At 40.9% G+C, this 17,232-nt stretch overlaps 1 protein-coding gene across 8 annotated transcripts in view; it reads right to left on the reverse strand.

Moving 5' to 3' along the window:
• Window positions 1-1,962: 1,962 nt before the first annotated feature.
• LOC136427706 (dystrobrevin beta-like) overlaps window positions 1,963-17,232 on the reverse strand; it is a 35,642-nt gene continuing 20,372 nt past the window's right edge. For 4 of the 8 annotated variants that reach the window (XM_066416798.1, XM_066416797.1, XM_066416795.1 and 1 more), the window contains 12 exons: window positions 16,959-17,061; window positions 16,049-16,215; window positions 15,344-15,471; window positions 14,038-14,121; window positions 12,412-12,474; window positions 11,569-11,671; window positions 10,864-10,991; window positions 9,600-9,680; window positions 8,139-8,246; window positions 7,472-7,830; window positions 6,812-7,080; window positions 1,963-4,755 (listed from right to left, as the gene is read on the reverse strand). In XM_066416798.1, coding sequence (XP_066272895.1) covers window positions 4,618-4,755; window positions 6,812-7,080; window positions 7,472-7,830; window positions 8,139-8,246; window positions 9,600-9,680; window positions 10,864-10,991; window positions 11,569-11,671; window positions 12,412-12,474; window positions 14,038-14,121; window positions 15,344-15,471; window positions 16,049-16,215; window positions 16,959-17,061 — 1,731 coding nt within the window. In that variant the 3' untranslated portion in view covers window positions 1,963-4,617. Of the gene's footprint in view, window positions 4,756-6,376; window positions 6,407-6,811; window positions 7,081-7,471; window positions 7,831-8,138; window positions 8,247-9,599; window positions 9,681-10,863; window positions 10,992-11,568; window positions 11,672-12,411; window positions 12,475-14,037; window positions 14,122-15,343; window positions 15,472-16,048; window positions 16,216-16,958; window positions 17,062-17,232 lie in introns of all 8 variants that reach the window. The other 4 variants (XM_066416801.1, XM_066416799.1, XM_066416800.1 and 1 more) reach the window with 3 other exon arrangements.

A 17,232-nucleotide genomic window follows, 5' to 3' on the forward strand; every position in this document is an offset into this window, starting at 1 on the left:
GATCTCAAGAGATGTTAGATTCAAACCAGTTGAAGGTTTTAAATGTACTGTGTAGTTCTTGTCAAAACAGGGACGGTAAGATGCCTTGTATTTTTTGTGTGTTTTATCTGAAGGATGTCAAAGTTGGCTCGCTAAATCAATACCATGTAACAACTAAAAAAATCTGTAAACACCCAAACCATCAGTCTGACGAATCGCGCTCCTAGTGGCCAGCCGGTCCTGTAACCTCCGGCCGAGAGCTTGTGTAAATACAGGCTACCAAACCATGTGCTATAAGGCTGGAGCACCGAACACTGACACCTTTCATGATGTTGCCATCATCATACAAATTAATGTTGAATGAGAAGGGTAGAATATTGGGAGAAGTGGAAACAGTGCACCCTTAATTGTACATTACCTTATTCGAATGTTTGTTCAGCAGTGGACATGTTGTGTTGAAAAATAAGTTAGGCTGACGTTGATATTATTTTATAATGATTATCTTTGCTTGGATCATTTTGCTTAGGATTAAGTCTCAATTCATTATAAGAGTATTTTTCACAGGGTAAAAGCACATGGCTGAAGGCATTCGGAGTTAAACTATAGCCAGCAGTCAAAGGGATGTATTGGTACATGTAAGATGTGGAAGCGACTCCTCATTGGAGTGTGACAATTCATTGTCAAAACCTTATTTAAAAGTTTTATTATTATTTTGCTTGGTTTTAACGCAAGTCTTCAATACTAGTATTTTTCAAGTTGTATGCTCTGTCTATGAAGTTAATGTATGGTTGGATTCTGCAATGGGTTGCTTGTATTATTATCACCTGTGATTGGTCAAGGTTAACAACCACTTGACATAGATAAACTAAGCACAATGTGATGTTTTATTCATAAACTGATATGTTATACGAATGTTATAGAGGGAAAGTGCAGTGCTCATAAAACATTCCCTGTATAAAAAAAGTGAAGAAAATAAATCAGCCATAAAGTTACATGACTTTTACACTGTTGTTCTTGTTCCTCTGTAGTTTCCTAGTGACTATTTACAAGTTTACCTGGCAACCTCCAGATTTAACATCCAGTATGGCCTACAATACTACATCCTTAGTCAAGGACATTATATAGGATGTACATGTACATGTCACAGTAGAGATTGGGATTCAGGACAATTGTAGATTATCCTAAGACAGATTGGAATCAGACTCTCTCCAAGAATAGACTGGAATCGGGATCTGCCCGTGGACAATCAACCATTTTACTAGTACAGACTGTGTTAATCCTAACCCTTACCCGATTTGTACTGGTAGAATCCCGCATTGTCCTAGGATAGATCGCTATCAAATCAAATTAGATTCTACTGTGTCCTAGTAGTAGTAGTACAAACTGCAATCACACTCTGTACTAGTAGAATTGCAGATTGTCAAAGGACAGATCCCGATTCCATTCTGTACTAGGACAATGGCGCGTGTGGCGTAACGGCTAGAACATTCGGCCGTCAAACAAGGAAACCTGAGTCGAACCCAACTTGCCCCCAGACATGTCTGGACATGCGCTCGGACGTTGTGCCCTTGGGAAAGGCACTTAACAAAAATTTCCTCACTTCACTCAGGTGTAAATGAGTACCTAGCTTCGGTTAGGGACGTCCCTCGGATAGGACGTTAAATGGAGGTCCCATGTTTGGGGAGAGCCACACCTCACGCACGTTAAAGAACCCACCACTGTGTCCTTTCAAAAAAGAGTAGGGGCATGCCCCGGTGTGAGTGGTTCAGTCCTATGGCCGCACATGGGTTCGCTCTTAGTAATAGCCTACGGCTAGTTGGGCAACCCTGGCATGTACATGCTGAACCAATAAATAAATAAATAAAAATACTAGGACAACTCACGATTGTCCTGAATACCAATCGCCACTATGACATACACAATAAATTGGTGTGGGGGAAAGAGAGCAGTGGCAAAAGCACAATAATGAGAGCAAACGATGAATAAACTTGTTAGGATGTTTATTACATGGAATATCTATTTTTTTGGAATAACAATAAAATTGAGGCTGCACCATGATGGTTTCTATTGCCACAATTATACTAATAACTGCAAAACATTAAACACTACATGTACATCACTACAAGTGTTACAGGGAAATGATTATTACATAGCTATAATTATCAACCATCATAATGGCTGAACATTTATCAAACATTCATTCAACATTTTACCATGTGAAGATATACATAATGTTACAGGTTATAGGTAAATGGTGAGTTGCACTTTGTAGGTAAATGATATGCATTGATGCACTGATCGCTTTAGACCAGTCACGGATCTTACTACACACCCTCAGAATGCCTGTGTCATCACCAAACCTACACCATGTGATATTCCTATCAGTGTGATAGAGTTTGGCATTGGATGGTACAAGCACACCAAGGGTACATGTACATGCAACCTTATCTTTCTGTTCTACACAACAGGTCACAGTAGTCTTCACAAACTGTACCTGGATTTACAAGAACATCATTTGTTGCCATGAAAATTTTTTCATGGCAACAGAAATTAAGGCTTTTTTCAGTTTTATGTAATTTGCTAGTCGGTGATTTAAATTTCCATTTAAGGTACAATGAATTACATTCATATCAATTCCATTGAATATAGTTTGAGGACACAGTAAAAGTAAACTTGGTGGTAACAAAAAATATAAAATTGGTAGAAACAAAAAAGGCAAGTCCTGGGACGAGTCAACAAAACTGGTAACTAAGGGAGGTAGCGTTTATGTCACATGTAAAGCTGGTAACAAAAAAGTTGGGACAACAACTTCATAAAAACAAGCCTCTTTTCTAACACTTGTACTCTGCTGGTAGCTTCAATTGTGAAATTTACCGACTATCCCTAGAAATAAGATCCTTGTACAGAGCATGACTTTACAGCAATTTCGTTGGCCATTTTATCCTTTGGAAAACAATTATAACTGTCTGTCATGCATTTTTATTGTATGGAACTACTAGACACCATTGTTACTATTTTCTATGTGTAGAAATGAAGGCTTTGAGGAAAAATATATGATAGAGCTAGAATGTTACATGAGAGTTTGACATATACTGCATCATTGTAAATGTAAATGGTCCCTATTGTACAAAAGGCAGCATGGGTGAACTGCTATTTGCTACAGCAATACACATAAAAGTGCTACAACTGCATCTTTAGTGCCCACAATTAATGATTAACGTCTTTGCTACTAGCACAGCAACAACATGTTTGACTGTACAAAAGTGCACAGATACTCTATACATACATTACATTTTAAAACTGAATACTCCACTTTTAAAATACATTACTTGTACTCCTTGCTTGTTACAGTGTAGACAGGTTCAAGTACAAATACTATTACAGTTATGTAGATAATGAAGTATCCAGCACTATAATTAATGTAGAAATATGGGTAGCTTTTAATGAAAAGAATAGCTCAAGAGACCCTGCTTGGTGAGAAAAGTAACAAAAAGGGAGTAAGTGTAGCCACCATATTTCTGTCTGCACCTAAATTAAGATTCTAAAAGCTGGAGGTATTGCCCACATTGGTGGTGACATTTTCCACTTTTCCTTTTCCGTAAAAAACGGGGGCAATCTGCAAGAGTACTGCTACTAACAACAACTGATCTCTTGTTCTATGTGTGGTCAGTTACATATCAAAATGGTTACAGCAATGTCAGTGCTATCGCAAGCAGCATTAGGATCAACTGAATATTAATGACGATGGTAACAATACAACTTTGCTATTGGTTCTTATGAAGGCTATCCATTGGTTCTACAACATAAACATCATCAGTTTTTCTTGGGTTTATACTAAGTTGTGGTCTGTATCACAGTCACCTACATGGACTGACGTACCACTAACACCATAGCCTACGAACACAAGATCATCCCTGACATTGTTCCTCCCTTTCTTTGCCATGCCATAAAATCACTTTCCTACATTTTCCATGCACCCCTCTTGCTCTTTAGCTCATGTACCTCTTACCTTCCAACTAAAAACAACTCAACCTGGAGCCAAATGCTTTATAGTAAAATTCTGCTGAAGGATAAAGGTCTGATGAGACTTCTTCAGAAATATGGTCACTCAAATATTGTATTTCAGTGGGATTAATTATTATTCTTTACACAAGGTATAGCATAGCAAATATTCTGTCCAATCTACCAAAGCTGGTTTTAGCGATGGGTTGAAGCCACATTATTTGACACCTACTTAAGTAATGCTGGCTTATCACTTGTTTGAAAGAAGGATTCAAAGGTGATTGAACACAGTTTAATTAAGAAGCAATATATGAAGTAATTATGCTACTGATTACAGCAAAGAAGTGAGGTCATATGTAATGTATGAATTGACCAAATTTGCATTTCTAAATAAGAGGTATCTAGAAAGAAGCTTTTGCTGGTATACTGTTAAAAATGACAGAAACATGGCAGCATGTAGTAACCCTGTGCATTATGCATAAATAAACTACAGCCTTTTTTCTAACTCAATATATAGGCTCCATGCTGTGGGAATATAAATATGGGCATGTCACTTTGGCTTTTATTCCTTATGTTTGGCTGAAGTTTACAAAACCCTCCCCATAGTATCTCTTTCGTTCCCTCCTTCTATCGTGTCTAGCGAGTCACCCAGCGCCGCATCGTCTCCTCCCAGTCCGTGCCCCCGTCCTCGTCGTCAGTCCGGATGTAACTTTCCGCGTCGTCCGTCTGAACGTAGCTCTCTTCGTCCGTCTGTGTGCTCAGCCTCATCCCCCGCTGCAGGGGGCGGACAGAATAAACAAAGGTTCAAACAAACAAACAAACAAACAGGAAAACATTAGCAAATATCTACATTAGTGTGTCATTACTTATGAAGTTCTATGTACAAGATATAGCCTGAATGATCGCTGGCTCCATGCCTTTCGATTGCTAACCACGTAGTGACTGCTGGCTTATTGCTTTTCCCTTGCCGTGGTTAGCAAGTGAACAGCATTTAGCCTGCAGTCACTACGGAGGATGGTACTCAGGCTAGTGCAGGACAAGCATTACATTATAAACTAATCAAATTTATATCCCACTTATCATCATGTAAGAGGAAGGAAGGCATGACATACACGTATATAAATTTCATAATCCTCTAAACATAATTCTGAAATGTTTCACAGTAATTGATAGCATCATGGCTTTACTGAGTGAACCATACATAGAAAATGCCAGAGATATCAAGAATATATCATTGGTTTTGGAATCTACATTGAACACATGCTGTTTGAAAACTGCTTTTCCCTAAGAACAAAGTCATCCCTGTCTACAAAAGTGACAACTTAATGTATCTAAATCTGTACCACTATTCCTGAGGGTTTACTTTGTTATCTGGAAAGCGGAAGCCGTCGTGACAGATAGCTCAACAATATACGTACATGAGTATCCCTCTGGCCTATACGATTACGAATCATACACTTGGCACCATGTGGGTAATGACTGATTGATTACAAAGCTGCTTTTTCCTGATTCAAAGTGGCTACGATTTTAAAAGTTCATTCCTGCTAGGCACACAGCTCAGGGGTAGAGCACTTGTGGGAGCTCATCAGTATGCATAGACGTCACAGCATGCAAGCTGCAAGGCTCAAGCACACAGGCACTTAGAAAATATAGTCAGACAATACACCATCAAGGCTCACAAAGCCCTTTATTGGTCAGGTTTTGGGATAAGTCTTTATCTTCCCAGTAGGCTACTCTCATCTCCCAAATAAACGTACCGGTACGTTTATTTTTTTCAGCCTAAAAATCCACCCAGTACGTTCTTATTTTGGACGGTACGTTTATTATGTTTTTGGAAAATGTGGGCTTAGCTAACCAGGGATCCCCCAAAAATTAAAATTTAAGGTTTCTCTGCCCGTATTTCCCCGGTATTTTGGCTCGCAATTCGCTATTTTTTTGCCGAGAGTAACAGAACTTTACACAACACAATCATCTCTGTATATTGACATACAATAACCCATCAAAACATACACAGTCGTCAATCTTGATAAATATGTGCTCAGGTACATGCAAACTCAACTGGAGAAGCAGTCCAAAGCATAGTTGATAATCGTGGGGAAATAATGTCAGTCAGTAGGGAAATAATGGCAAGCAAAATCCAAACTCTATATACCTTGGATGTTTACCATATCCACACATACATGTACAAGGAATCTAACAACATAGGAGTTATGGTCATTTCAATACTTTGCGGCTTGATGCATTGGTAAAAATGCAAAAACATCAACCTCACGAAAAACGGGTTCCCAAGAGGCTCAAGCTCATGCACAAAAAACAAAAACTTGCAGTCGCAGCCACAACCCTGGAGCAGGAGCAGGGGGGAGGGGGGCAGCTGGTAAACACTTTCCATACTTACCTAGAAGGTGTAAGTGTACTGGTGGCCTCCCTAATTCAGACAGCATGATAGGAAATCAGAGAGACACAGTGAAGAGAAGATGAGACAGAAGACTTCAAACAATCAAATTACATCTAGTTAAAACATTTATGTCAGTGAATCCTTGCAACGAAGGAGGTACAAACAAGTTTATTGAACCTTCTTGTTGCAACATTATCGCCATACAAATTTTTGTTAATGTAAGACACTAGTAAGCAACATTTATATGCCACTTACCATGAAATACCTCCTTGTTCTTTTTACTACGAAGAAAAATTTCCCTACCCAAGCAGCCATTATTTTCAATATTTGCCATTTTCCAAATGATATCAGGTAAAATTTGTAAACAGTTTTATCCTCCAAAGCAGAATCTCAAACCTGGAAAGAAAATATACAGCCCCCTTCCCATCATCTCACCTGGCGCTCTCTCTCGTACATCTCGTCATCTGTCGTGTTGCGGTTCCACCGCTCCTCGTCTGTGCTTCTGATATAGCTGTCGTCATCGGTGCCCGAGGGATCGACACTTTCGTCGTCCGTCCGCCCCAGGAAGTCTGCCTCCTGCGGCCCGTGACTCCGCCCGTTCCCGTGTTTCCCCATCAGCGCCCCCCGCTTCTCCCGAGGTAAGGTCTCCGCCTCCGTGATGGAACCGTTTTGCCTGTCGTCCTCCTCATCACTGTCTTCAGCCTCTGTATAAAGAGTGGACCGAAGGAGGTAAATGACAATGAGCAAGAAACTAAGAAATGTAAAATGAAGTTCCAGGTCATTATGTTACACAGATTAAACATTCTACAAACTGTGCATCTGAACAGTACCTCCTATTTGTAACTCAAAATTCTGAGAGTATTCAGCATAGTAAATTCTGAATGTGTTCGTGAATCATTTTTTCATCTACACATTTCCAGGTTGCCTCCTTACCCTAGAAAAACTTTGGGCTAGCCTTAAAATAAAACTAATCCTACATGTCATGCATGATCTTAGCTTAACCTTCTCCCCGCTGCCTAACTCTGTAACCAATAGCAAATTGGGTGCCAAACGGTTATTTAGAGTGATAAAGGCTAAACGAGTACCATCCCATACCTGAGTTCAGTTCCTTGACCAGTGAGGACATCGCGTTGGTCACAGAATCAGCTGCTACAAGCAGGTCGTTCCGCAAGTTTCTCCCCGAGTTGGACTGGCCCGGCCCGAAGGCCTGCCTCACGTCCCCGCCCACCCCGCTCAGACTGTCGGACCCTGGGGTGGAGGGGGTGGTGCGAGGGGGAGGGGCAGGGGGTGATTTGGCACTACCAGTGAGCGGTGACCCCCCTGGGGTGGAGCGGGGGGTGGGGGAGCTGCCGTGGCTCTTCAACAGCTTCATGAGCCCCTCCAGCTGCACCATGAGCTCCCTGCGTGACTCCTGCAGGGCCGACATGCGCAGCTCCAACTCATCCTTCCTCTGCCTGTGGGACAACACAACTTCACACTTACAATCACACTAAACACCTTAACTTTGATACTGTTGAGACGATCGTCCTGTCAGCTCTCTCCTTACTGTGGGCTAATTCAGTGGCTAAGTTTAGATTTATTAAAGCATAAGATACTTTAGATGTATAGCTGGCAGATTTTCTAAACATACTGAAGAGGATGAGACTTGATGGTTGAACATGTCAAGGAAACTCATTCACATATACGAATTTCCCACCATTCCTTATTTGTGCTGGAGCAATAATTACACGACGTGTTTTCTATCAAGTTCTACCAACGGTACCTGAGGAGCCTGAGTTCTGCCAGCAGTGTCGGGTTCCGTGACTCGTCCATCCCCCGCGACGCCTCGTCGTGCTCCTGACGCAGGCGCTGAATCTCGCGCATGATCTCCCTGCAGGAACACATCCAACCACAGTTTTTTCTCATGATCCCAACCAACAAGGCTGGGAGAACAATTCAGTTTCTTTCACAAACAGACCCATGGATTTTGCATTCACTTCCATGGTTGTTTTGGCATGTTATTATTAACATTGTATACTGATTTGGCTGCAGCTGAAAACCAACAGCACATTTTACAATCATGTATGTGAAAGAAATCTGGATTTTCAAGTTGAACTCACAAGTAATAGGTATAACACCAGTCTATAGTTACCTCACCATGACGAGTATGCCTGTGTTGCCATTGCTCCTATAGTAACCCCTTTCCTAGGGTTACAGTTTTAACATTCTCCCTGTTGTGGGGTTTTCTACATGCCAGATTTTATTGGATGTAGCAGGAGTCAGCAGGAAGAGGGTTAGAGACAAAGCTACAATCCCTCTCTCACATTTTGTAGTGATTTATACTAGGATTCATTTGAACACATAACCAACCAGACCTACTTGTAAGTGTCACACATTTCCTTCAGGGCTCCACAGGCCACTCTTATCATTTCCAAGACAAAAAGACATTTTAATTTTATTCCCAACATTTAAGTCAATCCTAGTTGATGTGACATAAGGTCCTTTTGAAAAGGGGAAAATATGAAATCTCTTCAGGTAGAAAGACATGTCATCAAATACATCTAGAGCTGATGAAGTTTAACAGTAGGAAATAGCAATTTCTGAATGTGATTATCCAACAGGCCTACACTGTATGTGTAGTACATGCACATGTACCACAAGGTATGGAACAAATGTTGTGTCCTCCATGGATAGATTATGTACATTGTGAGACTGCCAGGTGACAAAACTGTAATATCATGCAAATAACAATACTGTACACATCGGTGGTGGAAGTAAAGGCAAAGATCTTCTGACAGCAGTTGGTCTTCTCCAGATCCTCTGGTGTACGAAATACAGAACTCTTCAATTTTCGGCATCATCTTTGAAGCAACATCATGCGATATCTCAGAATGGTACCCAATTACTCAATGTGTTTTATTCAAAATCTTGTCTTCTGTTGTCTTTTCTCCAAGCTACATTTGTACATCCTCTCCATCCTGTAAAATAATATCTTAATGCTGACATGCTCCAAGAAGCTCTGTTCATGCAAGACAGTGCAGAAGAAGCCTTTGGCACTGTAGCAGGTTGTTAGCACCAGCTTGGAAGTGTTAGTGCCTTTGCAAGAGAGAGAAAAGTCTCCCTTCTGGGAATTAACGTCCAGCCTTGAAAGCTTTGTACGCAAAAAAATAAGGAAGTCAGCGGGTTTCTACGTTTGATTTAATAGGCTGCTCACTCTGTTAGTGGAACCAGACCGGCAGCCTACCTATTCTTGTGCTGACACTCTGACAAGAGATCAGTCTGTTCTCTCAGCCACTGGGCCAGTTTTTCAGCCACCTCGCGGGGGCTGGGGGTGTACGCACAAACAACTCCAGTCAGGAAGAACAGCTCATGTCAGAGACTCAACATTTCATGGCCAAACTGTCTCTCAAAAAGGCTGTCATAAATCTAATTACATGTATTGTAATCTAATTTTGATATGGATAACTATTTAGTATTGACACCAATCACATTTCTATCTTATTGTAAGCATTTTTTGTTGTCCTAGCTTTGGCCAGGTCTAGATTGTCCAAGTTGTAAGAAAACAATCTCACACATTAGGGATAGGGGAATATACATTAAATGTGTACAGGTAAGTGAATAGACCAATGGTTCATTTTCTGGCTTTGATAGATGTTGAAAATGACAGATTCTACGATGTACATGTATGTGGAGCCCTGAAAAAAGCATGCAATCTGGGGACCACTACTGTGAGAAAACACTTGATACAGATGGAGTGAAACTTGAACCCTGACAAATGTTGGGAGAAAAGCAAAATGCTTCGGAACATCTTTTGAAAACTTGTGCAGCTGGACTATGGAACCCTGAAGGGACACTGAAGACACACAGTGACACAGGGGGTACACAGACATGAAGGACAGTCACTTCTTATGATTAGGTTTAGCTTTAAAGCAGAAGCTGTGATTTGAATAACAGGAAACATGAGGATCATAGGGAAATCAACTAATTTATTCTAAGTATGCAAAATACAATGTACTTAGAGCCATGATCCAGACTATCGGTTTCAGTCCATTTTCTTTCTGCAGTCTGTACATTTTAACATATTTATGTAGGTACTTTCTTCCTGTGTTGCTACATTGTGTACTTGTCATTTTCACTAAGAATCACCACAGTGACTGTAACTGTATCAGCAGCATACAAACAAATAATCTTTTCCATTTATTCTGTGCGTGACCCTTTTCTATAGCTTGCAACAGGAAATTCTCGGTAAATCTTTGCCCTAGTACATTGTATCCAAACCTATCATAGTCTCTTTTTTCCTCTCCTACTTGTGGAGAGGAAAGAAGAGACTCGGGAGCTACATTGTATTAATAGGTTTGGATACAAGGCTGAGTAAATCTTGTAATAGCTCTGATTCCTTTGAGACGGACTCGACATAAGCAAGCCTTTGAGAAGGACTTTCCTTGACATAAGGCTGGCCAAACAATGACAAACCAACTACTGATGATATATGCGAAGCTAACACCCACCTGTTTTTGTGCTCCAGCTCAGCGATCAGTTCTCGCTGCTGCCGGTTGGCGTCCAGGTTGAGGGCGAGCTCTGTCCCTGGACTACGGGACTGGTGTAACAAGGGACTCACATCTACAGGAGTCGTGTTCTAGGAGGAAACAACATGCTGTGTGAAAAACTTTCCCATGGCATCAACTATAGGGATACTTATGTAACATCAACTATCATGATCCTGCCGGGTACCCTAAGACTGCCACATTAAAAATAGGTGTTATGGAAACCTTCTCAAGAATGTCTTGAATGACACCTGGGTATCTGGAGTGTGCATTCCTTGAGAATTACAAATGACATTGTACTAATGCTGCATTGGTAGATCTCTTTTTTTTACTATGGCAGTCTTAGGGTACCGGGGGAATTAAGAGAGATGACATTAGGCATATATACCTTGTGCAATGTTTTTTCTCAACAGCCAAAGAGAGGAGTAGGCTTTAACCAAACTTGTCTACCATATACAGTCTGTATGTTTACACATAGCTGGTGTGTTATGCCGAAGGGTGGTTATACTTGCTATATACATGTAGATACATAGATATAGATAACTACAAGAATTTCAACGTACTGTTCAAGGTTTGGTCTCTAGGACTAACAACGTCTTCAGAGTATCACACAAACAATAAACAGGTTCAAACTGGTGAGACTGCCACAACAGCTACATGGAAGCCTACCTGCTCGTTCTGTTCTGCAGCCAAGCGTGCCGCGTAGCGGGCGATCAGGCGATGCTCGTCATCCATCCGAGTGGTGGAGTCCATGGTGTCCACAGGGAAGGCTCTGCAGTTGTACATAAATGTGAATTAGATATCTGCTTATTCAAGCTGTAGGATCATACACATACAAATGTAGCAGCAGCAAGATTTAAACAGAGTACTAAATGGCACTTCTTAACTACAGGAATACAGAAACATCAGCAGTAACACTGAACAGTACATGTACTTCCCACGGCAGTGACAAACATATAGAAAGTAATGCCTCAACACACTGATAGATGGGAACCTACAGGAAGTACACATCTGACAGATGCACAGAGTGGCGATCTCTTGTTTGCTACAACATTTGTCACTCGGAAGTGTGCATCAATGGCTACATATCCTGCATGTAACAAGTGATCATGTATGGATTGATGGGCACTGAAGTTACAAGATGCAGTCAAGAATCATGCTTCTGGTCATACAAAGGCGTACACCTGATAAAATGTCATGCTACACATGTAATGTCTGAATGTCACTGTTCAGAGGACTTTAACATTACTACAAATTTTCCTTACATTTCTAGGGCTACATCTACAAACTTTCCTTACATTTTCAATGCCATGTCATACAACTTGCAACCATACTGACGACCATGCAAAACTCTAACATGGTATGCTATCGTCAGATACAGAGCATGTACACTGTAAGCAATGTCTAAACAAGCTCATCCAAACAGCAGAATGCAGTTAATGGTTAGGGGGACTGAACAGCCGGTAAGTCTCCGGGGGGGAATCACCCTTCAGACAGTTTAACAGGCCTCACTTCCTCTGTATACGCAACTTGGGCGGAGATGAGGCAATCCTGGGTTGGTAAACTTCGGGTACTCTTCAACACAAGGGAATGGGGGTGAAATGGGCAGAGAAATGCAGAATGAGAAAACAAATCGCAAAAACGAAAGAGGCTGTGCACTCGTTGTGAGTTAGACACTTTACTAGCACTTTTTTACCTGAAAGTACCAATACTAAAACCCAATATCTCAGTAACACAAATGCAATTGACAGTCCCTACCATTGCGCCCAAGATAGACATTCAACTGCCAGGCCTAATACCATCCTTGATTCATTCAGGAAAGTATACAGGGCTTTTGAAATGCCTATTTTGGGATAAGACACCCCTTTGTGTATTTGAATAACTGTGTCTATCTATAGATGTGTTTATATCTATTTTAAGGAACTCATTGATCATCATCATATATGATAAACATCCCTTTGCTGGCTATACATGTATATGCCATAAAGTTACTGCTAGAAGTGAAATATTTATTTGTTTATGGAGAAATCAAGATGCAGGTGTTTCCTGAAGTTTCCTTGCTTCCACACTAACCTATAATACCATCATGTGCCCAAGACAAGAATACCTAACACTTGTAACAGTACATGTATGTAACAGCATGTCTTCATGTTTTTGGCTGATAAGCTGAACTGTTGGTTCAGTGTCACTGCAAGTATAACTCAGCGACAAATGAATGTGAGTAGGTGCCTGGCAGTCTGCCCTGGAAATGTTTCACTACATGGGGTACAAGGATGAAATGCTCCGAATCCCTTTCCAGCCGCCCCCGAGACCAAGACAGCCAGCAAAATTTGCGACACACCACTGACACATGACAGATGATGGAGGAGGCAAGGCAATTATGTTCAATGTATTTTACTGGAGATGCACAGAGGACAGGCTCCAGAGAATAAAGAATGTGTTCACATTTGACATTTGTACAGTTCTGTACATTAATCAATTCTCTAAATGTTTGGAAGAAACCAGGCTGATGGTACATGTACGTCTGGAGGATGTCAAGACAAAGTAATATGTTGCTTCTACAGGTACATTATTTTGCCTCACATAGAACCACCTCTGAAAAATTAATGATGGCCTCTTAATTAAAAAATTGTCTGGTCTCTTTTTCAGTCTTCAGTAAAAACATCACCAGTTTGCATAGTGTTATGTTGTGACTCTTGCTCCAATTTTTGACAGTAGTAGCTCAGAATTGTGAGCTCACAACTCACCTTCTCAGCAAGAATATGTGCAGTATGAAACTTTGACTAATAAAACTGAATTCCATGATGACTGGAGCATATCGTGAAGAAAAGCCTTCAAGCAAGTAACTTTCCAGTTTTCTTACAGTGTACCAGTCTTGTATATAACAAAACTGAAATTCTGTGCACTGCAATTGATGTGCATTACCTTTCCATATCACAAAGGGAATGTTTTGCTCAACTTTTGAATGTGACACATTATTGTTAACAAATTAATGGAAACTGCTAAAAAAAAATTGGGACAAACTTATATCTGCTTCCCTCCCTAAAAAGAGAAGCTACACAGCTACATACATGACTAACTCTTTTGTAATGACTTTCAGTCACTTGAAGATGGAAGTGCAGTGTGATAGAGGCTTACCTTTTTGTAGGTGTGGTGTGCTCTGAAGAAATACTGGTGGCTAGGGCTGACTCATGAGCTAGAGCAGGGGGTGGAGAGGGTGGCCTGAAAATAATTTCACAGAAAAGATAAGTCTTATAAACCTTGCAACTTGTCATTAAAAGCAGCAATGTCAAACACTTCAAAAAGTAATGCTGGTACATGTAAGGTTTACTGCATTATGCTTTGTTTAAAGCTTTCAAAGTCTGCTGTCTGCTACAAAATTTCTGGACTTGTTCCATGCTCATAAAAGATTCAAATCTGCAAGTAGATTTACACATTGTAAAAACTGATGTGAATAAATCATGACAAGAGTGATTGCACATCCACTGCATCCTATAAAAATATATCATTTGTGACTTTATTATGTGAGTTTAATCCAAGGGACTGAAAACAAAGTTTTCTTCAACATCAATGGGCTTGTTTTAACATTCAGTCATTCTGAATTATGAAAAGGTCCTTGTCAACTTGCTTTCTTGCTCCTCTAAGTGTTTTTTTCTGAAACAGCCCCAAAACCTGACAGGTCAAGATACCTTACAGGAAATTATTTATGTATCTTTTTCAAACCAGGCAGGACAGGGATGGCATACTGAATTAGGTCTGTATACTATTGGCACTTTATCCTTTCTCATCTCGGACACCATTAAGATCAGCCTGAGTATCACCCTAGTTAACCGGGGCTCACATACTCTTCCCTAACTAATCTATGTTAGGGGAGAGTATTCTGTTTGTATTGCATACCCTGAGTAAACCGCCTCATGGCATAACACACCGGGTTTTTACTGAAGAGTACAAGCTGCATATATGTCTGGACAGATTTATTTGATCCACTCACAACGGGAAGACTCCTGCTCTTTTCAATTAGTGTGTTGGGTTCTTTTATGTGCCTCCTCAAACAATGGACCTCCCTTTGTATAGGAGGCCCGGTAAATTAACTAGAATGGCAAGATGTGTGAGTACCAAATAGTTGCATGGTACAAGGTAGGGGTGGATACAAGGTAGGTTTGGCTTAATAAGGTCCAAGTCCAGGTTTAGGTCTAGGTAAACCTGGACCTGATCCTGTCTAGTTGACGCTTGGCTTTATTAAACCAACATTAAGAATTAAGACGGATACGCAAGACTATAAAAGTTCCTTGGTGAGAAGACTTTCAAGACAAACCAATATTGATATTTGAATGTTGCACTTATTTTAAATGCCTTTTTTGTCAGTGATTTACTCACAAGTGGAGGGGAGACCCGAAACACTTGGCTACAAGTACAAGGCCACTTGGCAGATGTGAGAACTTACACGATGTTGGAGAGGTCCAGGGTCTGCTCTGGCTCGTCTGGGAACCTGGGGTGGTTTGGCCCGGCGTGTTTTGGCACACAGCGGAACGACTTCTTCAGAGCATGTCCAAACTGCTTGGCTGGGGATTTCTGGGTCGGGAGAACACAGCTTGTAAAGTCAGGAATCTGCACTTGGCATTCAAAGTTGGCTTTCTGTGTGACCAGCCCACTAATCATGACGCCAACACCTGGTAAAAGACTTTCTCAACAGCTTAAGGGGTACATTTGTATATAGAGCCTGTGGGTGTCAAATCATGCTATAGTCATTTCATCTTTGAAAAAAATTGTCTCTGATATATGCATACTCAAAATGCTTTTTACTGTTACCTGCAGAAATTTCACTTGCAACTGGGGAAAACGTTCTGAAAATACTTAAGACATTCTTCCTGATCTCCTACAAGACATACTTCAGAATTACAAGTTCTATATTCGTATCCATTTTCCGATATGCCCTTTGCAATTTATGGCATACATTTATCCATTTTGCAGCTAATTTGTACAAGTTACAGCATGGTCGAAACCTTTTGGGGGGGGGGAACAGACAAAAATTGATGCGCGTGCAGACGTCATCTATATACATGTACATTTGTTATCAAATTGACATGGCCCATAGTTTTTGTAAGTTAAAGCTACATGAAGTACTAAAACAGCGGAAGTGTTGACTAACCCAGGATGAGTACTCCTTCATCTCGTGGTCCGTGGTGTGGTTCCCGCTGGTGTAGCCGCGCCAGAAGCAGTTCTGACACAGCTGGTAGTTGAAACACCGTTGGCACTTGTACCGGAACCCCATCATTGACTCCCGTTGGCAGTACGCACATTCGACTGGGTGGAACACTAGAGCAGACACCAAGGCAGTTTAGCTTGGAAAAGATCACTCACTTTAAAAGAGTATTTTGAAAAATTCAACAGTTCATGGAAGTAGCAAGTGAATGGGCATGAATGGGCAGTCTGTAAAGTACATTGAATTTCATACCATGAAGGCACTTAAGAAAGTCGGCAGGACAAAGTGCTGTTATGATACAATAATATCATAATAATGTATCTGGTCATTCATTTCAAAACTAATAGAGAATTGCCAGTTGTACATGTATAACGAAATGGTCCATGACAAATAAAAACATATTGCAGGGCTGTCACAGATCTAAAGGAATGGACCGGTCATTCAGCCAACCAGATGACCAGACTGGCGGAAAACCGCCAGCAGTGGAAAGCTTTCTCTGAGAGCTATGCTGCCCCGATGGCTGACTAAGCTATGGGAGAGAGTGAGGGCTGTCTCCAGCTTTTTTTCCTGCCCACTAAAAGTTTGGGAGCCCATGTTGTTAATTTTTGTTGCTACAGCTGTTATCTTATCTTTACAAAAAGACATTTTTTTCAATTTCATGTCATGTTTTAAAGATTTTTAGGACAGAGGGAGGACGGAGGGACGGGTCTGTAGATAGCCCTGAAATATAGTCTAAACAACTACATTTTACGGATATGGTATGTTATGCATCAAAAAGACTATTTTCTTTCATTGGTAAAGGTCTCACATATCTTTACAGCATAGAAAAGACTGACAACATGAAGGAAGACCCTACCATTCTCCACATTAGCCATCCGATGCATGAGAGGCAGCCACACCATGCAGGGGGGGCCAGGGTCTGCCATCATCACATCCAGGAAGTCGTTGATGGTCACACGCTAAAGGAGAGGGGGAATCGAAGTTGTCTATCAGTACAAATCTTCTGGAGTTTTTTCTGTACACGTTCCAGGGCTTGCAAAACCTTATTTCTATTTTCTTTAACCTTCTACCTGCTGCCTGACTCTGTAACCAATATTGGGTGCCAAACGGCTACTTAAGAGTGCTAAGGT

This window comes from Branchiostoma lanceolatum, chromosome 2 (assembly GCF_035083965.1).
Source record: "Branchiostoma lanceolatum isolate klBraLanc5 chromosome 2, klBraLanc5.hap2, whole genome shotgun sequence".
NCBI classification, from domain to species: domain Eukaryota; kingdom Metazoa; phylum Chordata; class Leptocardii; order Amphioxiformes; family Branchiostomatidae; genus Branchiostoma; species Branchiostoma lanceolatum.